At 45.1% G+C, this 27,580-nt stretch overlaps 2 protein-coding genes across 2 annotated transcripts; both read right to left on the reverse strand.

Moving 5' to 3' along the window:
* Window positions 1-1,274: 1,274 nt before the first annotated feature.
* Window positions 1,275-2,879, reverse strand: CLAFUR5_05942 (uncharacterized protein; the record flags this gene model as incomplete). Its single annotated transcript, XM_047905090.1, has 1 exon — window positions 1,275-2,879. The coding sequence occupies one exon, from the start codon at window positions 2,877-2,879 to the stop codon at window positions 1,275-1,277; it is 1,605 nt and encodes a 534-aa protein (XP_047762322.1).
* A 498-nt stretch (window positions 2,880-3,377) lies between these two features.
* On the reverse strand, window positions 3,378-3,725 carry CLAFUR5_05943 (uncharacterized protein; the record flags this gene model as incomplete). The annotated part of the gene is made up of 1 exon (XM_047905091.1): window positions 3,378-3,725. The coding sequence occupies one exon, from the start codon at window positions 3,723-3,725 to the stop codon at window positions 3,378-3,380; it is 348 nt and encodes a 115-aa protein (XP_047762323.1).
* Between the last annotated feature and the right edge of the window lie 23,855 nt (window positions 3,726-27,580).

Genomic DNA, 27,580 nt, shown 5'->3' on the forward strand with positions numbered 1-27,580 from the left:
CAACACACCCAGTACCCGGCACATCTCCGGCCATGACCTTGGCACCATCACTCGTATACGCCGCAGGCGCCCACCGGCGACGCCTCTCCAATTCTTACCATGATAACACACCTTTCTCCCAATCCGTTCTACGCTCAGACCTCACATCGGTTGTGTGTATAAGGAGGACAAACTTGGTACGCGTATTTCTCAGCACTAACAAAGCTTGGTGGTCCGGGCTCTAATCGTAAGTACAACTTGTCGTCCTCCCCGTGTATCGTATCGATAATTGAATAAGCGTATCTTGAAGAGCGGCTAATGTTGCCCTAGAATCGTTGGACTTGTTCCCCTATGTTGTAGCCGTAGACACCTCAAATCTACGTCGCCTTCCGCTAGAGGACTTGGAGAATTTCAAGAATCGCGCATGACTCGTGGGGTGGGTTTGTCCTCCTTGTAAGCATGACCCTCACATCTGTCGGATCGCCCGCTTCGCTTACCAATGGTATAAGAGTCCGCACACATCGCGTGGACATTGCACGTGCGTGGTGCCAACATTAGCGCAGCCAGCATGTGAGCTTGTTTCAGATCCCGTAGCCCGAGTTGCAAGCATCATGGCAGGGGCTCCCAGCAGGCTTCAATGGCAGAAGTGACATCACCTTGTTGCATGGGTGTGTTGCTACGACATACAACGAGAGCAGAGCGATTATGCTGCCCTCGTCGCCTTGAAGTTCGGATGGAGTACTTGGAAATACGAGAGCGCTGGGTGGATCCATACAGTGAATGACTGCACTTGCGATCTGCGGTGTGCAGGGAACTTGATGCTAGGACTTGCCTGTGGTTGGTGCGGACGTTGAGGTGTGGTTGTTGAAGGCGAGGATCAGACACCGTGCATGGACCGCCAATTTAGTAACAAGCTATCAGCCACCGTAAGCCTTAAGGTGGGTGAGAGAAAGAGAGCTACCAGGCTGCGGATGTACAAGGAAAAAGAACAGCCATCCTACGTGGCACTGTGGAGCTCGTAAGGGCCATGCTCGGGGTACTCATTGGAGAAAGCTCCGCTATCACTGGCTTCCAGGTTGACACACACCGTCTCATAGGGTCTCTCCTCTTCCTCTTCACTTTGAGTTCTAGCTGTGTCGTCAGGTGAGACTCTGGCCGAATCGAACACTCTGTTCTCTCCCTCCACAAAGAGCAAACGTCGGTGTCGGACCGGTGTCCACTTTTCAAACACGAATAAGGTTTCTGAAGGTCTGAGTTGCCACCGCACGCACCGCTTTAGCATGAAGACCGAGCGATCAACGACCCCGGCCATCGACCACATTGTCTCCGGCCACAGGCGCGAAGGTCCCCTGTCGCGCATCGCCGGCCGAGTCCTCTGCACCGTGTGGCCCAATGCCCACACGACTCCCTCTACTCCGCCAAATAGCACGCTTTCGCTCGTGCTTCCACTCGCGGTCCTCCTCGTTGTAATATCCTCTGTAATGGCAGAGACAAGTGTACTGCAGAGCATACTTGATTTTATGCCACCACGACTCTTGCACCGCCGCCATCTCGCAGCGCCAGCAGGTAGTCTTGCTCATACGCGTACGCCACGTGCCTTGTTCGTTGCGCCGCTGCACCAACTTAGCTCGACCAGACGCTGTGACACTGGCGGCGCCGGAAGTCGCAGCTACCTCCCCAGGAGGGCCTATCCCAGTGTTCGACACAAGCATCGGATCAGAGGCCGCAGTCGTCAAGGTCTCCGTAGCTGAACCGGTCGTCGGAGCTCCACCAATGTGCATCTCAGGTTGGCGTGTTGGGCTCGGCACTGGAGTCGAAGTGTGCACACCCGTGCTTGGCGCATCAATGCTATGTGATGAAGGAACTTCGGAGGCACCATTGCTACCGTCGAACGTTGCGAGACCAACAACGTGAGGCGATGGGATGTGCAGTTGTCGGGCTTTGAGCTTTGCAAGCCTGTGTTTGCAGAATGATGGCCCTTGAATCACAGGCGTAGGATCTGTAAGTTGGTCTGGTGTCAATGACTTCGCCGTATCGACTGACGGCGCAAAGACTGCGAGTTCGCCAGGTACTGCCCTGCCACGATTGTAACGATGGGCACCGTTCACAATCGCACGCTGGTTCTCGCTTCTGTCCGATGCCGGTCCATGCAGAGCTCTAGTTCTAAGAGAAGACGCCTGTGCCGAAGCGCTCTCGCCGGATTGTCGCTCGCTACGTCGGTCGAAGCTATGCAGCGAAGTGGTCGCTACGCCGTTGAGAGGGACACCAGAGTGGCGGTCCCGGTTCCACGACTCTCCGCGCCATTGAGGCGAAGACGAGCCGGCATTAGATGCGATCGAGCGCCCTTGAACCACAGAGGAAACCCCACAAGAGATCGCGGATCTAGGCTGCTTGCTAGCTGGGGCTATGTCTTGATCTGTACGTGGTGCACTCCGTGGAAATATTGACCAGGAAGGTCGTTTTTGGGGAAGTGTTGACCTTGCAAGTCTGCCAGGTCTGGCTGCGTCCCATGGAACAGGTGGAGCCGGAAAGCTGCTCAGCAGTTCATCGGTCCTCACGGTGTCTGTGGCGATGACTCTCGACGTTGAGACCGGGCTGGTTGAGCATGCATTTGACGATCTTGCTGATCTTGGAATAGCTGCGGTGCGTCTTGCGGCGCAGGAGATGATCATTTCTGGTGAGGCAGGGACAGCATTCATCGTTGCATATCTCAAGCTGCGCTCTGAAGGACTGACTTCCATAGACGACGTCCGCGTAGCCCTAGCATTTGCTCTGCGCGTGTCGGACCGGCTGCTACTATCATCGGCTGGGTGGACTGTGTCCAGTCTCTCTGACGCCAACTGCTTCTCGGTAGAAGATGGATGTGGCCCATTGGGGTTCATAGCAACTGCAATTGGCATGTCTGCTACAACTCCTAACGGATGGGCATCCATATCAGCAAGATAAGCCGTCGAATGACCGCTGGCGGGAGGCCTCCAGACTCGGGTAGTCAAGTGCGCTGGTAAAGTCGCCTGCGTAGCTACCGAAGGGCGATTTGCACGTCTTATGAAATACATCGCTCGCTGGAATGGCATTCTCCGCGGTTGAAATAACGGTGTGATGTTGCGACATCGTGCCTGATCAATCCCTCCAGGCTCGCTTGTTCGTGATGGCCAGGCTGCGCGATCATCAAGGGGCCACCTTGGAGCACCAGGAGGTGTCTTGACACGTTCCGGCGGACTACATACTGGCAGCATCGGCCCTGCGACCGAGCTTGAGCACAGTTGGGTCGAGCCTCTCCCGTGATCCTCACTTCCATCAGAAGAGCTCAACGCGCCGGGCAAGTTTGCATTTCTAATCTGGCATAATTGAGAGTCATCCAGCGAGGCACAGCGCTTCAGTCTCGTGGTAGTCGATGCCTAATCATTGTCTGACTGCCCTTTGGCTTGCTCGCCAACGAGCCGCTGCTGGAACGTCCAACTGGAGGGCATGGTTCTCAGCGTTGCGATGCTTCCATGTTCGGTGATGGCAAATAGTCTGGTTCCGGAGTATGCAGATTTTTCGGGATTAGAGCAGCCGGCGAGTATATGTTGCTGACGCTCAGCAGATCCAGGCTCTTCTGAGCGAGACTTTCGACCGCAAGCGCCTTCGGATGCGTCTTTCAAGGGCGAAGCTGTTGGCCAAGCGGTATAGAGGGAGCTGTGTTCACTCGGCGTATCCTCAGATGAGTCGATGTGCGGGTATGCCGCTGTCCGCTGATACGACATCTTCGCAGCATCCATGACACTCTGCCAGGTCGCGGGCGGTGGGCGGTGATTCTGGCAGCCGACTTCACCTGAGCATGCGAACAAGTCTGCTGTTTCCAGGAGCTATGCACGGTATCATTATTGGTTAGGGTGTGCTGTATTGATGGTGAAAAGTGTTCAGTTGGCGGTAAGAGTGCAAACTTGAGCCAGGTCCAAGTGCGTTCTTCGCGTACGCTCTTTCCTCCATACATGGAGGGGCGCAACGCCCAGCTCTGGAAGGTCCAATCTGCAAAGCCTTTGAGCAAACGCGAACGTGCTGTTGCGATGCCAACCGCGCTCAGCCATAACACGATGCATGCATTCTTTCACGACATACCATCGCTCTCGAGGAGATGGAGACCTATCACGCAGCTATGATGATCCCAAGGATTTCCAAGCGATGTCCACCCACTTCGTCCAGTGTTCGTGTTAGCATACCCTGCTACGGGACATCTCACTGAAGGCCGTTCAAGGTAAATCGTACATAGAGTAAGCGAACCAGTGACGTGGTCGCGAGCCAAACTGTAACATGCAGCCTTTGAGTTTCCGCATGGCGTAGGCATCGTCCGCTCCATCGTCGATTAGCCGCAACGCACTTGGTGAGCTCGCTCAAACGACATGCTGACAGTTGACGAGCGACGTGTCCATGCCACATCAACCGGAGGGAGCTCCTCAAAGTCCAAAAAGCGAGAGTAAGCGAGTGGATCTTTCGGGCACATGATCCTTGCGAGTCGACCATCGCGATTTCCTGAGTCTGCACGACGATAAGCAAGTGAAGTGCTAGGTGGAAGTGATCTTCGTTTGGAAAGGCGAAGCACTACAATTGCTCGGGTGTGCTCGTTGGACCATAGTGGGTGCACTTTCTACTGTTGGCATATTCAGTCTGCTCTGGGCGTCAGAAGCACTTGCGAGGTCGTGCCCACCACCGTGAGGCACACAACAGTCCTGGCGAAAGCCACATCGGAGGGATCCTCGTCCAGTCGGCTGCTTTCCACATAGTGAGCGCTTCCCGTTCGAGCATCAGCGAGCAGCAGCGCGCAGCGTCAAGGTCGCGGCAAGCGCAGGCATGCTACCTGCTTGCTGAGGTAGGAAGTGCATGTCTCGTCAAGGAACGCAATCCGGGTTCAGATGGCACGGAAATACATGTACCAATTCGTACAGTCTTGAGCCCGAGGAAGTGGTGTTCTGGCTCGTGGCGGTGTGCGTGTGATTGCCTCATTCATCCTGAGCGAGGCCATTTTGTCCTCCGTGCGCCGACCTCACGCAAAGAAAAGCAAGGCTCCGAGGGCGTGGCTTCTTATGTGGCACAACTGATCGGCTTTTGCTCGGCTGTGAGCTTGGTATTGCTCTATGCAATATTGCGCGCTATGCCGTCGGGCCTAGGTCCGTAGATGAGCCGTCCTATATTCCTTATAGTAAGCACGCGTAATAGCTAGGAATACCTTATTTATTATCTATTTGCGCTATATTATCGTATTATTACTATATTAACGTTTTTGACAATCCTATGTATTATTTACCTATAGTATCTAAGTATAACGTAAAGTACTAGTAAGCTAGGGACACTAGTGAGCTAGGAATTTTGTCTTAGTACGACTAACTTCTTAATTATCGTACTATATCTTAATAACATAATATATAATCGTCTAATAATGTTACGAGACTATAGTACGAGAGTATAAGGGTATAGTATTAACGAAGTCGATAGCTAAAGAGAGAAGAGAGTCTAAGAACGAGGCCTATACTTAAAGGCCGAGGTGTCGGGCGTTAGCATCGGGCCGAGCTTAGTCAGCAGGGTCACGTGACTCAGGGTCACGTGACTCAGGGTCACGTGATCAGATTCGAATCCTTTACTTACGGAGCGGCCGTAATACATAAAGAAGGCAGAGTTACTCTTACCCTCTCTACCTATCGTTAGGGCTAATTTCCGAGTCTCCTACGTATAGCTATAGTATATTACGTACCTTATTCGACGCTAACTAGCTAGTACTACGGAATTACTCCTCGCGTTAATACCCGCCCTATCTAGTATAAACTTACGTTAACTAAAGAATAGACGATTATTCGATATATCCTCGACCTCGATTAGCGAGGATTCGCGCCTACCCTTAGCGAGGTAGTATATATAGCGGATAAGCTACTCGGTAAACGCGACGCGGATCCGGTAGATAAGAACTAGGTAGAGAGATTTGTTTTACGCTCTACCGAGCTTAAAACGGCCTTTAACCGAGCGAAGGACTATTAGAGAATACTCTAGGAAGATCTAGAAGTTATAAGCGCCTAGTTCTATAAGGGCGCGCGTACTATAGGGTCCGAATAAGAGAGTTATTATTCTACGAAGCTACGAAAGAGGAGCGCGAGGCGCGGCAAAGTTATAAAGTAAAGCTAAGCCGCGCTAACCCGAGACGGAAGGTCTACGGTTTACTCGGGCCGACGTAGCTATAGTAAGGGGTCGCGGGCTACCCGTAATAGTACCTCCCCTCTTAAAACGCGTCTTAGTCCTCTAAGCGTTATCTATCTTATACGGCTACTTACCCGTACTACTCTATAACCGTACGAAAGTCTAATTATCCTCTAATGCCTTATTATTGTCTAGTAACATATCTATATCTAGTCTATCTATAACTAGCCTATCCGCGACCGGCTCCCTTCGAGAAATATACTACCTAGTTAGCTAGCTTATACTAGACCTAAGTCTATATAGCTCGAGACAACTTATTTATAACGGTATTACTATTGACCCTAGTTATTACAAATATAGGTTAGTAGGTATGTCGTACGGTACTAAGACTAACTTAGTATATACTAAGCTAGTCGAGATAATAGTACGGTAATACTACTATAACACCGTACGAATAGTAGGAGCGACTTAGAGGAACTACCGTCGTAGGATAAGATATAGGTAAAACCGATAAGGCGTAGTAAAACAGAACTAGGACTAGAGCAATATTCCTCTATATAGGTATAAGAGACGTAGTCTCTATACTAATAGTAGAGATACCTTTAGTACTAAATACTATTCTACTATATACCTTCGTATACTATATTAGTCCTTCCTCCTTCCCTATTACGTGTCCTGACTTCCGTATACACACATACTTTACCTATTTAATAGGTTATAAGTCCGGGTTTACTTTATAGGACATCGATATACTAAGGAAGTACGACGTAGGGTATTATACCCTATACCCGGAATCCGTACGGTAACGTACTAATAGACTCGGGGAGTCTACTATACGGAACGCTACTAATAGACTCGGGGAGTCTAAGCTTATTCTAACCACCGTAGTCAAGTAGAGCTTACTATATATCTAAGGCTACCTTCGCTATAGAAGACTTAACGAGTTACGAGGGCCTCCGGAAGGTCGGCCCTACCCTTACTCGTAAGAACTAGAAGCGCTAGTTCGTTATACTACGAGACTATCTCGAAAGCCGGGAGGTATTCTAGGTCATCGACGACTTGTCTGCTAATCTCCTAGAATCCGTTACGCCTAAGATCACTTCGAAGGCGAACGGTATAGCGAGATATACTATCTTAGTATATTTGTCCGAGGAGGATAACTAAGAAATCTTGGATATACGAGATACGAAAGAGATCTAGAAACTTCTATAGAAGAAGTATAGCAAGGTCTATAAGGCATACGTAGTAGCGCTTATAAAATAGCTAGTATCGTTTAAGCTCCCGGACGATTAGACAATTAGACAAGGGTAGACATATCTAGGTAACCTATCTATATAGATTGCCGAAACAGATAGTAAAGAGACCTACTATAAGGACCCTATCCGGAGGTTTAAGCACCTACTAAGTAGCCTCCCGGACGTCTACGCTAGTACTAGGGACACTATCCTAGCCTAGCTAAACCTAGACTAGGAATCCGCTATAACCTTGCTTAAATCCTACGAATTATAGATCTAAGAGAGTAAGGGCGAGACCGCTCTATACTCCTAGAGGTAAGGGGGTAAGAGCGGCTACTTTATCTACGATAGTAACTACCTAGTTATATTATGCCCGGAACTAGATTCCGTAAAGGAGTTTATTAAAAAGAAGAACACCTAGAAGTAACCGGAAAAGAAGTCCTACGAAGAGCTAGTCCGGGATCTAGAGAAGGCCTAAAACGGCCTTAAGAAGTCTAAGAAACAGTAGAAGGATAGGAGAAGCCAATCCGACAACAAGATAAAGGCAAAGGCGACACGAGCCTATACCTTACGAGAAAGCGATACCGAGGAAATATACGACGACGAAGTCGCCTATTCTACTACCGAAGTAAAAGGCAAGTTTCCCGCCTCCGAATAGTTACTAGACTCCTATACCTCCTTATATATAACTGATAATAAGTCTCTATTCAGATTGCTTAGGAAACTAGCGAGAAGGAAAGTAATTAAAGTTAGTAGGGGGTACCTAGATATATTCTATAAAGGAATAGTAACTATAGGAGGCCTAACGGGGAAACAAATTACGCTAGAGAAAGTCTTGTTCGTTCCTAATCTCGGAGTTAATCTAGTTTTATAGAGGCAGTTTAGTAAGCAATTCGATATCGAACCTCTAAATTTTATACTTAAGTATAAGAGCGGAAAGCATATCGTACGAACAGTACTACGAGGGGGGGTACCGGTAGTATCTTCGATATCCGACTCCCTAAACTAGGTAGATAATAGACTACCGGAGGTACTATACGAGGAAGCTCTAGCCGCGGTAACTACCGAGGATTAGTAGGAGCTTTAGTATAGAAGATTCGTATACCTAGGTAAAGGATTGCTCCGGAACGTCTATAGGGTAAGTAATAAGAAGGACCCGATTCCTATCCCGGACGAGTATAACTATAAGGTATACTCTATCGCGAATATACGGAAGTTTAAAGGCGCTATCGTAGAACGAAAGAACGAAAGACTTGCGCTTATATCTATTGATATCTACGGACCCTTCGAAAATACGACATCTAGGCTAGGTTTTAAATACTAGCTAGAGATCGTAGATAACTTCTTAAGAAAGAAGTAGATGATCCCGCTTAAGAACAAATCCGACGTACCGTAAGTACTACGATAATAGCGGCTAACTATAGAGAAAGTATCGAAATGCTACGTAAGAGTAGTACGGAGTAATAATACACCTAAGCTACTATTAGGGCGAGAGCCTAGCCTATAAGATATAAGGGTAAAAGCGAGAATATAGGTACGAAGTATAGATACAAAGGGTATAGTATAATTGCTACACAAAACGAAAGACGAAGAAAGTAAGAGAGGCCTAGGGAAGGCCAGATATTTATACGCGACCCTCGCGAGTACGTGTCCCCGCATTAATAGGGCTAACCCGTACGAAGCCGCGCTTAGTAGCTTTGCTCAAAACCTTATTCTAACCTGCCCTACGTTCCGAGTCTTCCACGTGCTTCTTCTAGGGTCTAGCGTAGTCGCGGGTGCTCGCGGGAGTACCGTAAGTCATATAGTTACGAGCCGAAGTGAATCTATCAAGGTTTAGTAGAGGGGTGAATTTGGAGGGCTAGGTCCCGTAGTAAATGTTACGGGGTATATAATCCTTAGCGCTTACACACTAAGCTAGACTGTCACTTCTTAACAACTTCTAAGCACTCTAAGGCTCTTCTGTCCCTACCTTCTATACACTCTATAGGGAGACTATAACAGCTACTAATAGTTCTAAAAGAATAGGAGAAAGAATTGGGGGTTTTATACGATACGACGGATGCTTATAACTCTATACAAAACGGAGTAGTAGAAAGGTCAATCTAGGCATCGGAGAACGCGATCCGCGTAATACTCGAGGAATCGGGGATGCCGGTAGAATTCTAGCCTAAAGCGCTAGAGGTATAGGCGGTTATATATAACCTACTACCGAACGGACCGTTACTTAACGGTGTCTAACTTTCGCTAGAAGAAGCATTTACTAGCAAAGTACCGACGGTGGATCACCTAAGAGTATAGGGTTATAGGGTAGTAGTTTACGTAGAACCGAAATTATATCTAAAAAGGGCTACGATAGGATAAGTTAATAAACCGGGGTAAGGAAGCTATTTTCGTTAGATACGGTTAATCGACTAAGTAATAGTTGTTCTAGAAGCTAGATATATAAGCTATTAGGCAGTATAGCTAAGTAGATTAGTTAGAAAACGAGAAGGGGGGAGATCTAGATTTAGGTATCTCCTTTACGAACTAACCTAGTAAGGTACCCGAACGAAGGCTAGTCGGTCGACTACCGGCGGTCTCGCGACTACTACTAGTTTAGCGACTAGCGGATACCCCGATAGCAATCTCACGATCCTCGGGTAGTATAATACCTAGGCCTAACGAGAGTGACGTAAGCGAGATAGGGTATAAAATACCCTAACTTTCTACTACTAAAGTAGCCGAGTCCTCTATAGAAGAACCGACCTAGCTAATCCCCGCTCCTTACGTAGAGACTAAACCCGCTACGGCTAAGGACAAAGGACTAACTGTCTTAAGGCCGCCCTATATCTAACTTCCCGGTAGACTAGATAATATCGCGGACTATAAGAAGATCGAGGAAACCCCGGAGCTACCGGAACTAATCGTCCGGAGGAAAAGGACTAGGGATCCTAACGATAACTACGGCTAGGACTAGGACTATAAGGCTAAGCACTACAAAGCTATAATAGCTTTGTTCTACTAACTACTATAGGTGAATAATAGACTTACCGATACTAACGAACGTATATTTATAGCTACGGTAGAGGAACTGTTCGACGAAGTCTAAGAACACGCCTTTACTATATTCGGACCCGGTATTGCCTACTAATAGGAAGTACCTATCCCGAAGATATATAAGGCTACGGTAGGGAATTTAAATAGGGCTACTTATAGAAGGACGCTATTAATACCGAGCTACTCTCGTTATTAAGTAATAACGCCTAGGAAACGGCTATCGCTCTAAGGGGGGCGAATATAGTTACCTCTAAGTAGGTCTTCGACGTAAGGAGACTTATTAGCGGAGTAATCGAAAAGTTCAAGGCAAGAATTGTCGTAAGAGGGTTTTTATAGAAATTCGGCGTTAACTTCGAAGAGATATTCGTACCTATAGTACGCTATAACACCCTAAGGGTCTTTATAGTAGTAGTTTACGAGCGGGATCTCGAGATATACTAGGTCGAGGTTAACAATACGTTTACCTAAAGCTACCTAGCCGAAGACATCTATATAAAACCCCTACTAGGAGTCGAAACCCTACCGAATACGGTCCTTAAGGTACTCCGGAGTCTCTACGGCCTAAAGTAGGTAGCTATAGACTAGAACAAGCTCTATATCGCTACGTTAGTTAAAATAGGATTCTACTAGTCCGAGGTAGACCTATATCTCCTAACTTATACTAAGAGAGACATTATACTACTTATCTATATAGACGACATATATATTATAGTACTAAGGTTGACCGATATCTAATAGTTTAAGAAGTAGTTTGCGTAACACTTTAAGATTAAGGATCTCGGGGAACCGGAGAAACTACTAGGACTAAAGATCACTCGCGATAGGCGTAACGGTACTCTAAAACTCGACTAGGGCTATTATATCCGTAAGGCCCTTACTAAAATAGATATAGCAAAAGAAAAGGCAAGCCTAACACTCTCGCTAATAGATAGTTACTGTTAAGATGTAGCATCTCAAAGGGAGTTAACAATTAGGAAGTGATCTGGCAGCCTGAGGCATCCACGATGACTCAGCTTGTAGGGAGATACCTTCTCTCCCCTTTAGCTTAGATAGACATCCAACACAATCAACATATTGGTTCCTGATATATTGCTGTATGCTCGTGCTATTAGTCAGTTGAAGATTGATCTCTTACTCCACTCCGCTGCCATCTACCCGTACCTGTTTAATAGGTTATGAGCCCGGGTTTGTGCAGGAATAAGAGCAACCTATATCAGTATAGGTTACTTGTATCCCTTGCTATCGTAGCAGAAAACATCTGGGAATCAGAAGTCTACCCCGTCTATCCTGTCAAGGAGCTTAGTTCGATACTAAGTGATAGGTAACCCAGACAAGGACTCTGTGCGGCTTACTCAAAGCCAATACCTTGAAGATACTCTGTAGGTAGAACTGCATCGAGATACTATCAAGAAGGACTTCAAGTAAGTCATTTGAAGCTCTGCTAGGAGAGACAGACCTGTGTCCTAGCCCCGAGACCTCACACCGCTCCTTTACTTTACCAAGCAGGCCTTAGTATCCACACCTACGAACTTTCCCATTCTACACCAGAAGCCTCAGCAGGATCTGAGCCACCACTTTGGAACATACACACCTTGTTTCATTACATCCAATTTATTATGGATCCATACCAAGAGAAGACAGAGGAGAAGGGAGGCAAAATACCAATTCTTGGGAGGGACAATTGGAAGAGATGGTTCAACCTTCAGAGATACAAGATGGAGAGCCAATCAGCATTCTTTGCAATTGATGACCTAATGGAAGTGTCTTTTGACAACATCAAGGGCAAGACTCTGAAACTCCAAGAAGAGGCTACAACCAAAGAGATCCTCAATACGCCAACATGGACAAGGCACAATGCAGTATGCAACTTCAGTATCCTTAGTAGGATCACAGAAGAAGATGAATTTGAGCTTGAGGGCTCATGTGAATCTGGAAGAGCTGCTGAGAAGTGGGTGTATCTCTAGAACAAGTATAGCCAGGTGCTACCAACCCATGCACATGAGCTCACAAAGCAATTTGTGACATTTGAGATGAGTGAAGAGTTCACCATCAGATCTGCATGGACACACCTGGTTTCTCTTGGAAAAAGGATTGCTGATGTTGACCCAGAGGGTCAGCATTACAGGAAAGCTGATGTGAGGATGACCCAGCTCTTAAGCTCACTGCCACCTGACTACCATGTAGCCAGGGATACTATCATGGCTCAGCCAAAGATGGATCATGAAAGGACCTTAAAGATCCTTGAAGCTCAAGAAGCCAGGTTGGATCCCTCTAAGGCTGAGTATGGCATGGCAGCCACCTGGGTCAAGCCCTCAGGTCTAGCAAGACCACTCTCCTGCCTTCTCTGTGAGAAGGATCATCTGATCAAGGACTGCCCTAGTTTGCCTGAGGCAAGAAAGGTCCTTAGATCTCATTCCCAACCACCATCTTCCCAGAATACAACACATGTCAAGAAGAAGAGAACTCCACCACCCACTTCAAGGAGGACACCAAGAGAGAAGTCCTCTATAGGAGAACTTAAGAAAATGGTGAAGAAACTCAGCTCTGACATGCTGTCACTCCAGAAGAACCAGGCCCAGTCTTATACCTCTAAAGCAAAGAAGACTGGAAAAGGTTTCTCCGCCCAAGAGTCACTATGCAGCTCATCCCCAGAGACAATGTCTGATGATGATGAGTATGATGAAGTGGCTCACTCAACTGCAGAAGTCTAAGGCAAGTTCCCCTCGTCAGAGTGGTTACTTGACTCCTGTGCTTCATCCCATATGACTGACCAAAGCTGCCTCTTTAGATCTATGACTCCCTTGACAAGGAAGAAATGGATCAAAGTGGGAGGTGGGCTTTTATTGGCCACTCATATTGGGAATGCAGAGATGAGTGGGAGAGCTGGCAAAAAAGTTGTTTTGGAAGATGTCCTGCTTGTACCCAAGCTAGGAGTGAACCTGGTTTCATGGAACCAGTTTAGCAAGCAGTTTGGTGTGCAACCTCTATCATTTTCTCTTGTTTCCCCCTCTAGTGAGACTGTTGTCCAGACAAAGCTCCTTGGGGGGGTTCCATTCATTGATGAGATTTCTCCTCTCCTACAAGAACGGGCACATTACTCATCATGTGCACCACCAATGGAGAATGCCTTTGTGACTGCTCAATCAGAGACCGACCTGAAGCGTTGGGAGCTTTGGCATAGAAGATTTGCACACTTTGGGAAGAATTTGCTCCAGAATCTTCACAAGGTAACAGACTTGAAAGAACCCATTCCTATCCCTAAGGATGGCTTTCACCAGTGCAGAGTATGCTTAATAGCAAAGATGAAGAAGTACAAAGGCAAAGTTACAGAGAGAAGACCTGAAAGACTTGCCCTTGTATCTATTGACATATGTGGCCCACTACCAATCTCAAGACTAGGATTCAAATACTGGCTTGAGATTGTTGACAACTTCTCTACGAAGAAGTGGACCTTTCCTCTTAGGAAAAGAGAAGATGCTCCAGTTGCTCTCCAGAACTGGAAGATCAAAGCAGAAAGGAAATCATCAGCGCAGCTGAAAGCAGTAAGACTTGACAATGCAAAAGAACTTATTGCATTAGTGAAGCAGTGGGAGAAGGATTTGGGGATTGGGCTCGAGCCGACTGAGGCATACAACTCTCTACAGAATGGACCAGTTGAGAGGTCAATACAAACCTCAGAGGACTCTATAAGGGCAATGCTTGAAGAGGCTAAAATGCCGGTTGAATTTTGGCCTGAAGCACTAGAGGCCCAAACTTATATGAGGAACAAACTGCCAAATGGCCCAGATTACGATAGGTTCAAGGTTTCACCAGATGAGGCTTTTGATGGTATCAAACCGACTATCAACCATTTGAAAGTTTGGGGATGCAAAGCTGTTGTCTATATGGACACAAGATCCCAACCTCAATGGGCAAGAAGTGACAAGCTAATGAATAGGGGTAAAGAAGTAGTGTTTATTAGGTATGTTGAAAACACAGCTAAAGCCTGGCTCTTTTGGGAACCAGACATGAGAGCTGTTAAACAACACACACATGCAGACTTCTTTGAGGACCAGCCTAGAGGTGATATGGGTCTCAATGTTCCAACATTGAATCTACCAAGCAGTGCACCAGCTAGGAAGCCCTTAGGAAGGCCGAGGAAGAACGTATCCTTAGGACAATCTATCTACCATTCAGGCGTCCATCAGAGCCCCCCCGAAATAGATCAGCCAATTGAGAGCCCTAAAGTCGCTCAGCCGAGAAAGCTGTTTGTGCAACTTCCCTAGCCTCCGGAGAACGTAGGGGAATTTCAGAAAATCGATCAGCCAATTGAGAGAAGCTCCCTAGATCCCCAGGAAATAGACGTTACTAGGTCACAAGTGACGGTCCCTAAATCATCCCTTGGAAAGAGAAAGGCTGACTATGATGTTGAGGGCTATGACATGAAACAGAAAGCCCCAAAATCCATGGTCCCTAAGCCCGAACTAACCACTGAAGTGGGAGAAGCAATGGACCTCTCAGAGAACCTTGCTGCTTTTCACCAAGCTTTCTTTGTAGCCATGCAATCAGTGGACAGTTCAATACCATGGGATAGCGAATTCCTGGAAGAAGTTGAGGAAATGGCCTTTGCAGCAACTGTAGAAGCCATTGCATACAAGCAAGAGGTCCCAATTCCAAAATCCTACAAGGATGCTGTGAATGACAAGAAATGGGGACATCTTTGGAAGGAAGCAATCCAAAAGGAACTAGATGCTCTACAGAGTAACAACACCTGGGAAAATTCTGTTCCACCAAAAGGAGCAAATCTGGTTACATCAAGATGGGTCTTTGATATTAAGAGAAGCATTAGTGGAGCTATTGAAAAGTTCAAGGCTAGACTAGTTGCAAGGGGCTTCTCACAGAAGTTTGGTGTTGACTTTATGGAGACATTTGCACCTACAGTAAGACAGGACACCCTTAGGGTGTTTATGGCTATTGTGTGTAAGAAGGATCTTCATCTTCACCAAGTGGATGTGAACAATGCATTCACAGAAAGCACCCTCCATGAAGACATCTTCATGTTACCACTACCAGGAGTTGAGCTTCCACCAAACATGGTGTTCAAAATCCTCAAAAGCTTGTATGGACTTAAGCAAGCAGCCAGAGATTGGAATCAACTCTGTGTGTCAAAGCTCAGAGAGATTGGATTCACACAGTCAGAAGTGGACCCATGCCTACTTATCTATAAGAAGAGGGAGATCATAATCCTTATACATGTGGATGACATTCCAATTGCTGCACCAAAGTTGACAGATGTTCTCTGGTTCAAAAGAGAACTTGGCAAGATCTTCAAGATCAAAGATCTAGGTGAACCTGAAAAGATCCTTGGCATGAGAGTCACAAGGGACAGGAAGAGAGGAATCCTGAAACTTGACCAAGGACACTTTGTTAGGGACAGCCTAGCCAAGATGGGAATGAACCATGAGAAGGCAGCACCTACACACTCACCCATAGACAGCTATGAGGCCCTCAAACCTTCAAGCCACATGGATGAGAGGTGTGACAAGGCAGAGTACCAGAGTATTAATGGTACTTGGATGTGGCCAGCAACAATCACAAGGCCAGACATTGCTTTTGCCCTAGGAAGGATGAGCTCATTTGTGAGTGACCCATCCACCTACCACATGAAGGCTTTGAAGAAGATCACTAGGTACCTAAGATCATACCCTGATCTAGGACTTCAGTTCTCAAAGTCTAGAAAAGGACACCTTATTAGATACTGTGATTCTGATTATACAATGGACAAAGTAGACAGAGTCTCAATCCTTGGGTATGTCTTCTTCCTCTGTGGGGCACCAGTTTCTTGGATAAGCAAGAAGCAAAAGTCTGTAGCAACATCTATAATGGAGGCTAAATATATAGCTATGAATGTATATACGAAGCAGTCCTAATTCCTAGCTTCACTACTAAGAGAAATGGATTGTCTAGAGTTAGTAGGAGACTGTTCCCATCAACCAAGAATCACTAGAAACCAGGAGACTGTTTCAAATTTGAGACCAGTCTAATTAAGAGGTGACAATCAAGCTGCCCTCACCCTAGTGAAAGATGTACATGTTCATGACAAGTCGAAGCACATTGACATTGCCTATAACGCTGTTAGGAAACTTTGGTGGAGGAGGCTTATTGCTATTAAGTACACCCTAACCTCTGAGATGGTTGTAGACGGGTTTATAAAACCAAAGACTAGTCCACACTTCTAGAGGTTTGTAAGCCAGCTGAACCTGTCATAAAAAGGTCCAAGTACTATTGATAGGAAGTGAGCAGACTATAACCTCCTATACGAGATGAGTGGGAGTGTTAAGATATAGCATCTCAAAGGGAGTCAACAATCAGGAAGTGATCTAGTAGCCTAAGGCATCCACGATGACTCAGCTTGTAGGGAGATACCTTCTCTCCCCTTTAGCTTAGATAGACATCTAACACAATCAATATATTGGTTCCTAATATATTGCTACATACTCGTGCTATTAGTCAGTTGAAGATTGATCTCTTACTCTACTCCGCTACTATCTACCCGTACCTATTTAACATTTATTAAGATATATAAGGACTAGATCTCCCCTATACTATCAAACATCTTTTTATAGTATATAGCCTAAGGACACTGCCCTAAACACTCCTTTAACCTAAATGCTAGTGAATTTGGCTATCTCCTCCGTAGTAAGGTTATAAGGCCGTACCTATAGTCTCGTCGGCTTAGATTCTAGTTCCGGAAGTATAGTAGCTCTATTAATGCCTATTAGAAGTATATTATCATCCTCTTCGTCGTTAGATTCGGACGTAGTAGGTCTATTCTTGTTCGGAAGATCGCCTTTTTTAATATTCGCGATATTAACCCTATTCTCTAGTACTATAATGTCTTTAGCTTTAGGAAGATTAAGCTCCGGGTCCGGTCTTAACTATAGGATTAGCTTCAGGTTCTCTCGGGCTTATATACCCTTTAACCTCGTACTACTAAGCTCTTTAAGGACGTATATACTAAATCCTAAGTATACCTTAGCTATACGATACGGCCTAAGCTAGCGGTAACTAATCTTTCTAGATAGGTCATCCTTATATAGCTTGTCGAACTTGACTATAAGATCTCCGACCTAGAACCCCTAGAAGTTAATACTACGTTTAGTATCGAAGTATTCCTTACTTAGGGCACGAAGCCTTACTCTTCGTAACTATAACTCCTAAAGACTTATATCCCGTACCTATAACTACCGCGCCCGAATAGCTAATAGCTCCTCCGTTAATCTAATAGATCCCTATTTAAAGTTCGCCTATATCGGGTATTCTGCCTCGATCGGGAGAATAGTACGATAGCTATATAGGACCTCTGCCGGAGTTATACCCGTAATTCTAGATACCGTAGTTCTGTTAGTCTAAAGTACCGTAGTAATCTATCGTTCCTAGGACTTAAAGGTGTTCTTAGTAAGCTTAGCTAATGTAGCTAGAACAGGTCGATATCCTACTTCTATAGTTATATTTAACTACGGATAGTAGGGTAAGATCCGGATATACTTAATACCTATACTAATAAGTATCCTCTCTACCTCCCCTTTATTAACACTAGCGTTATTAAGCACAATCTTATAGTAGTATCTCTACCGGCTAAACACTATCTCGTATAGAAACTTAGTAATCGCCGGCGAATTTAGAGGCTTCCGTACAACCTTCGCCTTAATCTACCTACTTAGAGCTTCTCGGGCGATAAGTAAGTACCCGTTTCTATATACGTAGACGGGATCGTAGTACTACCTCTCTCCTATAATCTACTAAGTCAATAAGTACATTTCTCCTACTCTCTAGTTACCTTCGCGAAAGTTATAAGGAGTATAAGTCCTTACCTAATTCGATACGTCGGAGAAGTAGCCCTCCTAGTAATACCGGCTAGTAACAAGATTATATACTAGCTCTATACTCCGGTAACTATACTTTTTATACTAGTATATTACGATCTCTTTCTAAGTATTATTATCGTCTACTACTAGCTATATCGGTATACCCCTTCGCCGCTAATAAAATAAGAGCTTATCTCTTAAGTAGTACCAAGGACTCTTCTTAACGAGGTTTCGATACTTAGCCCGGGTGACCCCTTCTAGTCGTATTCGATATACTAGAATATAAGCTATAAGCCCGGAATTATTACTATACTAGGGTTCGAGGAGTCGTTTACGCTCTAGAATAACGGGGAAAGTATTAACTAGCTCGGCGTAACGGAAGAATTTGTCGTTAATTATCTTATTAATATTATCGTTAGGTTCCGTAAGCTCCTTAGCTATAGGTAGTTTACGAGACAGTATATCCGGTCCGGAGTGCTTCTTCCTATCGACATGCCTTACTTCAAAGGTAAATAGCCGGATCTAAGTAACCTACCTTACTATTATAGAGTTTAGAATGTCGGATACTAGCCGATTTAACTACTATACTAGCGTTTTAGTATTAACTTCGAGGATAAAGTCTACTCCTACGAGGTAGCGCTTTACCTTCTTAAGGCCCTTTAGTACTCCGAGGCACTCCCGCTTTCCTATATCGTACTTAGCCTCGTTTACGTTCTAGGTACCGCTCTTATACCTTACTAGGTATCTTCGTCGAGTATTATCTAGTAATTCCTACGATATTATATAACCCTACCTAATACTACTCGCGTTAATAGAAACGAAGATCCTACTAGCTCCTAGGGCGTAGGAGATAGTTACTAACGCTAGTACTATTACTAAGAATCTTACTAGGTTCTCTTTCGAGAACTACTTATTCTTAGTCTAGACAAACTCGACGTCCTTCCTTAAAAGCTTATATATTAGCCGAGCGACGATTACGAACTAGGGGACCTAAATCCGGAAGTAAATATAGATCCTAATATAAACTCGAACGTCCTTTACGTACTTTAGGGTTAGCTAGTCTAAGATCTTAGCCACTACCTTAGGATCTAGATAGCGGCTGCTCGGGCTAGTAATATAGCCTACGATCTTTAGGGTCTTATAAAGCTACTACGACCTCTCTCCTACGACTACTACTCCGGCCCTCTCTAGGTCCGTAAGAACAAGATTAAGGGATATAATATATTCTACGACCTATCGTCGAAGGCTAGGCTCTACCTTAGCGTTACTATAGTCCTTAGTAGGACCTTTTACGCCGATATCGTTAAGAAATAGTTTTGCTCGGTAAGAAATATAGTCTATTAACACCTTAGTTACTACCCGTACTAACTAAGCAACTAAGTTCGTCGTACCCTATAGTAACATTATATACTATATAAGCCTAAGAGGCGTTATAAAGGCCGTTAAGTCTCGGCTACTTTTATTAAGCGTAATCTAGTCGTACCCCGAAAACAAGTCTACTAAAGAGGCTACTCTATACCTAGTAAAGTCTTCCGAGAACCCGTCCGTATCTAGGGGAATGTTCGTATCCCTTATCGTCACCTCGTTTAAGAGTATAGCGGAGTTCATCAACCTATATAGTATAGCTTTACTGTTTAGCTCGACCTTCTTCGCTACTAAGAGCTAAGTATTCGTATAAGCACCTTGACTATACTTAAGAATTCTGTTCTTAATTCGAGCGCGGATTATCTGTTCTATAATCGCTCGTAAGCTTAGGTATAACCGAATGTTCCGCGCCTACTACGGTTTGTACGTAATCGTTATGATCTTCTAAGGAGGTATAATATTATGTCTAATCTGCCGTATATAGCTAAAATCCTACGCTAGGACACCTTCTCGGTTAAAGAGTATATTATTAAACATTTGTCTTTCCTTAGCCGAGAGAGCGATACTAACCTTAATACTAGCGAGCCTTTTAGGTATAATCCTCGAGCCGCGCTTAATACTAGAGAAATTTTTAATAAGATACCTCCTATCGAACGGGCCTTACTCTACTAGTATTAGAGATTCCTAGTAAACGGCCGTCCGCTTCTAATCTATATCACTATCTACTTTCGACTAAGACCTCTCGTAAACGCTTATATTAATAGGTCTTTTCTTATTAGCTTTTCCCTTATATATAGTACATATTTACGGCATCCTAATACCGGGTCTATATAACCCTACGTCTCGTTTCTAAGCCTACCTATTGATCTGGCCCTATTTCAGGATCTCCGTATACTAGATAGATAGATAGATAGATTTGTTATTCCCCTTTTCTAGGACCCTACTCGGCCTATATAGGTATATATCTATTGTTATATACAAAGGGAAACCCGAATAGGTGAAAACCCTTCCCGCCCCCGACTTCTCCTTGTCTAGATTAGCTTTCCCTCTGAACGTACGTAGTCTATGTCACTACCCCGTTAGCCCCCGCTCCTAGCTAGTCTCGTTACGCTACGCCGTGTCCTCTCTTCCTATACTACTCCTACTAGGCGGAACTATTCTAGCTAGCCCTTCTCTAGTATCTAGTTCGTAATGCGCCGTAGGTCCTTAACGCTATTAAGAAGTGCCCTAATCGTCCGGTTCCTCGCCTTTACTATCTACTCCCCCCTTCCTAGCGACTACCTCGGGTAGACGAGGAGTACGTACCGTATATTCTAGGAGTAATAGCCGTAGGGGTAGCTAGTGCTTATATATTCTAGAACCTTCCTCTATAATAGGTACTTCTAGAGGCCGATATATTCGCTTTGTAGTTAGGTTACTATACTACTCTATACCCTCGTAAGGCGGTAGTAGATAAGCTTCGGGGGGTGCTTAACCGCAGATTTCGTAGCTAACTATTCCTTAGGTTGTCCCGCTAGCTAAGGGCGTCTACTATGTCCTATAACCTAGTTGTTCTACCTTTCCTTCTATAGTTACTCTATAAACAATTTCTTACCCTCCTATTATATTCCTAGCTATTCGTCCCTTACCTAGTAGTTCGGCTCGTTTCCGGGTCGAATGCCCTTATACGCTAGTACTAATTCGCGGGCCCTTACGACTATACTAGCGATGACTTTCTATACTAGGTACTGTACCGACTTGCCTTAGTAGGAGGTCCGTAGTCCCTAGATATATAGGTCGATCGGCGGTATAGCGGTCTCGTACTTAAGTATCCTTATTAGTGTCGACTTATATGCCCCGGTGACCTTCCTTAGGCATTAGTTTTAGATCTTCGCTAACGGCGCGACGAGTCCCTTTAATAGGTAGGCCCTCTCGCCTAAGGACTATACTTAGCTACTATAGGTAAGGACTGGCCGTATAATAGCCGTGTATAGAAGTCGTAACTACCGAAAGTCCGCCCCCTATATAGACGTAGTAAGCCTCTAGTATAATGCTATATCCTGTTTAGCTTTCCGTAATATTGCCTATACGTACTTCCTCTACCGTAGCGCCGGGTCTACCTATAGTCCGAGGATCCTAAGCTGATTTACCGGGTTAGTCGTATACCCCTATATCTAGATAGAAGTATATATATTATAGAACCGTGGCCGGCGCGTAAAGTGTATTAGATTGTACTTTTCTAGGGCAAACCGAGCCCTATACCTCCTAGCCTAGTCTTCGTAGATCTTATACTTCTTTTCTAGTAGCCTATAGGTCTCCTTAGTCGAGGAAGACTACGCTAGGATGTTCGTGTCGTCTACGAAGCCGCTCGTAGCGGTGTTCTAGGATTCTAGGGCTAGGAGTAGCGTCGCTATAAAGAAGAGGAACAGGATAGGTGCTAGCGTTAAGCCTTACGGGATTCTAGTATAGACTGCTTGAAATAGGCTTCTATACTAGCCGACTAGGATCGACGTACTACGGTTTTGGAGGTAGGACCGTACGAAGTTAATAAGCTACTTAGGGAGTCCTTTCGACCTTAGGATATAGAGTAGCCGCGGGTATAACTCGTAGTCGAAGGCTCCCGATATGTCTAGACTAAGTAAGGATACTACCTTGTCCCTATTCCTATACTAGATAGCCTTTACCTAAGAGGTAATAAGTTCTATCGCGGATAGTATCGACCGCTATAGGCGCGTACCTATCTAGGTGTCCGGGAGTAGGGAGTACTCCTCTATTACCTCGGAGAGTCTCGTTATAACCAGCTTCTTAAGCGCCTTCCTAAGAGTATTAAGGAGCGCAATTAGGCGGTACGACTTCACCTACGTATAGTCTTCCTTCTACGGCTTACGTAGGACCACTATCGTCGATTGTTTAAATACCGTTAGGTAGTATCCGGTCTATAGACAGGCGTTAAAGATCGCTACGACTACTAGGGCTAGTTGATCTCTACACTTCTTTAGTAGTTCGTTTAGGATCCTATCCGGCCCCGGGGCTTTCTTCGCCGGTAACTTCCTAAGTATAGCGGTAACATCTCCCTCGGACATATTCTATTAGACCGCTATACTAGGGGCTAGGGGAGTAGAGCTATTTATGTCGCTTAGATTAGCCTCGACTAGGGGCGGGAAGAACTTGCTAGCTAGTAGACGCGCCTTAGCCTCGGGTCGCTAACCGGGCTACTAGGCGATTATAGCGCTAGGATAGAGAAGGAGGGGCCCTATATAGAATCCTATCGGGCCCATTTTGCTAGCTTCCACATCCTCGCTAGCTTGTCGGCGATTTCTTCTACTATAGCTCTCTAGCCGACTACTTTCTCCCTCCGTATCGTAGCTTTCTTCTATTAGTATACCTCCCTATATACGTTCTAGGCCTCCTCGCTATAGCTACTCGTCTATACCCGGCGGGCTCTCCTTACTTCTCTTAACGTCGTAGTGCACTTCGGCGTCTAGTATAGTTTAGACTATGTCGTTAGTTAGGTAAGCGGAACGTGAAGTGAGGTCGCTTTTCTTATTTCGTCTATTAACCCTTAGACTGCCTCGTCTATCTCGTCTTTACTATTATATTGCTACTACGCGATCTAGACTAGCCTCTCGGAGTCGTCGAGGTATGCCTAGATGTTAGCCTAGGGGGCCTTTCCCTAGTTTAGCTTAGGGGTTCTCGCTAGTATATATTATATCTATGTCGTAATAGAGGTCCTAACTAGTATATAGTCTAACGACGCCTCGAGTTTATGTTCGATCCTATAGTAGGTTACCGTGTAGTAGTAGCTATCCGAGATCTAGGAGAGGTCGATCGTGCCTTAGAGTCCCCCTCTCTTCTAGGTGCCTAGGTCCTTCGGGGTATTAAGGGCAATTACGTTGCTCGCTATCAAGTCGATTACTTCGTCGGCTTTAGGGTGCGGCTATATAAGGCTTTCCTAGGAAGGGTAGTATATATTAAAGTCTCCTACTATAATATAGTAGCCTTGTCTCTTAAGCGTACTGTCTAGGTGTCTATAGACCCTAAGGTCGCGGCTAGACCTCGAGGCTAGCGGTTATATATATATATATTGTGTATCTAAGTGCTACCTACGTAGAGGGAGGTAATATCTCCCCCGCCTTCTTCGTCTACGTAGTATACTACCTCCTATTCGGATTCTAGTATGTCCTTACTAATATAGAAGCACGTACGGGGTCTGCCGTCGCTTCGTAGGTATATCGTATAGCCTAGTAACTTATAGGTCGTTAGTCTCTTATAGTACGGGTCATTCTATAGCTCCTAGATTACTAGGACGTAGTAGACGTACGGGTCCGCCTCGTATAGGAAATGGTTCTATACTATATCCTTACTATAGTTGACGTTGTACTAGATAATACTAAGCGTGTCGAGGCTAGTCATCGTTATCGACAATCATTTCCTCTATAATGTCCTATGTCCTATTACCTAGCGCGTCCTAGTCTACGCGTATTAGTTATGTACTAAAGGGGAGCCGGGCCTAGTTAGATTCCCTCGCCGTAACTAGTAGAGTACGTGGCCTCCCGTACGCCCTAGGTTACGTATCCTTTATATTATTCTCGGCCCTAGGGCGCTTATACCCGACCGCCGCTAGCTAGTTCCGGTATAGGCTAGCCTTATAGTCGCCGTAGAATCTTAGGGCGACGGTTCTGTTTGTGATTGCCTTGTTTTTCGCTAGTTTCCGCTACGGGCATTCCGCGCTATACGATAGGTAGTGCCCCGGACAGTTCGCGTACCGCCTCGTAGCCGATATATAGTCCCTAGATATATAGTCTCCTATATAGTTCGAGTAGGCCTACTTATTTATATACGTATAGGTTTGGTGTCTATACTATTAGCATTTGAAGTATTAGAGGACAAGGAAGGATAAGGAGTGCTTTTCTACTATCTTAAGGCTATATTACTAGATCAGGCCTTGTTCTATTACTAGATCCGCCGCTTTCGCGTCTTATAGCTATACAATTAGCGCCGAGGCCTTCTTGCCTTCTAGCTATTTCCTATAGAGCCAAGTCGCCTTCTAGATTAGAGAGTTAAGAGTGACCGAGTTGTCCTCCTAGAGAGTACGTAGGTAACCTTAGTTAGTTAGGTCGAACTCTTTAGGTATGTCGTAGACTAGGATCGTAAATTGCTTCGTTAAGACCTTCGCTAATGCCGTAACCTTAGATGCCTACTATAGCTATGCCTCTAGGTACCTCCTAGTAGTAGTAGAGCTAGTATAGATCTATAGAGTGCCGTTAGACTATTAGTTCACTACGACCACCCCTAGTTAATTGATTCGCTAGGTAAGCTCCTTGTTCGATAGCTTCGCTACTTCGGCCTAGTCTTCCTTTGCTATAATACGGATTGTAACTGTATCGTACGTTAGGCGGGGGCCTAGTATCGAAGCCGCGACCGATGCCTAGCTATAGGGGTGTTGACTCCGGGTGGCCTTATTAATCGCCTAAGACGTCGTCCTTATTTCTTATTGCCCTCGGTAATACGATAGGACTAGCGCCGTACGTAGCTAAGTGATTATTACCTATAGAGACCGGTATAGGAGCTGATCGTTAGTCTCTATACGTTTTACGTCCTCTATAAGTTGCTACTAGTTGTCTTAGGGGAGCTTCGCCTATAGAGCCGTAGGCGCCGGTAGTGCCGTAGCCTAGGCTACTATTACCTAGGAGTTGCCTAATATAGCTAGGCACCTCCGCGGCGTTTAGGGCTATAGAGCTAAAGAAATAGGGTAAAGAGAACTTCAAGCTATATAACTTAAATAAGGTAGAACTCCCTCAATTCTAGGGGTAGTAGCCTACGTTATAGGTCGTTAGAATGGCCTCGATAAGGGCTTTCGATTGTGTCGTGTTTCGACGCGTAGAGGCTCTAGTACTAGGCTTCTCCTCCTTAAGATCGATCAGTACTAGATAATAAGTTCTATCTCCGTATACTAGTCGCCCTATACGGAGTATATATTTATAATAACCTACTCTCCTAGAGCGTTAGTAGTTACCTTAGCGCTTAAGTATTAGCGGTTCCCGAGTAGTCCTAGCAATTTCTTCGAATACGGGCTAAGGTAGAGGAAATTTTCTCTTTATTATAATACGGGGCCGCGGTAGTTCTTAAAGTAGTCGAAGATAGTCGTGTCTATAGGCTTGGGTTTTAGCTTCGTTATACCTTCTTATCGATATCGATACGCCGTATTGTTAGAACACTCCGCCCCTAATATATTTACTAAGGTCTTCCCGACTAGACTCGAAAAGCGGACTTGTTTTAAAACCGGACTTCTAATACTTATAGCGGGATAAGTACCGTAAATCAACCCGCGTTCGTATTTTTCGAGGACTATAGAAGTTCTTAAAGAGTTTTGTACTTATTAGTACCTATAATAGCCGTAAACATTATACTTTTCCCTTTTCTACTAGCGATTGTTCCCTCCTATAATCTATTATTATAGTTACGGCCTATTAGTTGTACCTTCCTCTACTAAGGGCGGCTAAGGATCGTAGGCGAATCTAGATTAGCGGAGACAAATATATCGATCTAGTAGTATACACTAAATACCTAAGTATTAAGCTTTGAAATTACCCCCTTAAACTTTACTCTTCTACCCGCTCCTCGAAAGGACAAGTAGGCGCTAGGTACGATAGGCAAGCTAAACTTATATACTATCCTCGGGCTAATAATGTTGACTTTAGATCCCTCGTTAAGTAGGGCTCGAGTCTAACCTTTACTAGTCCTAAGCTCGGTAACTACCTAAGGGCTAGGTACTATTATAAAATTGTCTAGTATACTAGAGAGACCGATCTTTTTAATGTTCTCGTACAACTCGGCGGTAGGGACAGTATCCTTACTACATAATATCGTTAAGAACATACCTATAAAGCGAGCTTAATAATCATCCCGAAAGACTTCTTTATTAGCCTCTTCTACCTCGTCTTTATAGGTAGTAACATAACTCGTACGGACTTTAGTCCCTTCTTAGCTAGCTTACTTACGGACGGTAGTAAGCTTAGACTATAGATTAGGGGTATTTACTACTCTCCTAAATAAGGTAGTCTTAAACTAGCGACTATACCGAAACTAGTCCCGGGTATTAACGTTAAGAAACGTAGTCTAAAGGATTTAATCAATCTAATAGGTTACTCCCTCCTCCTTAGTAACGGGCCTATCTCTAGTACCGTACTATCGGACGTAGTTATTAATCCTTATCGTCTTTCTATTCTATAGCCGTTTACGCTATACGAATAGGGTATTAATAGGCCCTACCGGCTATTCCGAGGGCGTGGGCCTTAACTTAGCTCGAGGCTTAGGTGCCCTTCTTCTAAGAGTCTCCCCTAACGCTACCGTTAACTAGCTTCTACTAGCCCTAGAACCGGCGTCTCTAATTATCTCTACCTCCTACTAACCGCGTTCTTCCTACCGGATCTCCTCTTCGAGTTCTTATCGTATAGCTTTAGCGGCCTCGGCTCGTACCCTTAATACCTATATACTAGACCTAGTTCGAGGATTCGGGTTCTTTATAATTCCTACTAGAGCTTTGCCTCGAGATTTGTTACTCTAGATTAGGTAGGCCTTAACCTTAACCTCGTCGTAGTTTATAATCCTACCCCCTTATAGAACCGGTTCTTTTTCTTCCTTAAACTAGATCTAGTAACTACTAGCGGCCGTCGGTTACTACCCGGATCTAACATCTTAAGGGCCGTATTCTATAAGGTGTCGGTTGTTAGGTAGAGGTTTAGAGTAGTTAGGAAGCTTTACGCTTAAGACACTAGTATAATCTCGACCTATCTATTGTTTCTAAAGTGTAGGGATTTTCATGTCCTTATTAAATAGAATCGGGCTATAGTATTCCTTAAGCTACGGAAGTATATAAAGGAGCTTAGGTTTGCTATAGTCCCGTCGGAAGTTGAACTTAGAGGGATTTAGATCGGTCTTCTTTCCTAGGTACTACTAGTTATTCGTCGCTAA

Source organism: Fulvia fulva, chromosome 5 (assembly GCF_020509005.1).
Source record: "Fulvia fulva chromosome 5, complete sequence".
NCBI classification, from domain to species: Eukaryota; Fungi; Ascomycota; class Dothideomycetes; order Mycosphaerellales; family Mycosphaerellaceae; genus Fulvia; species Fulvia fulva.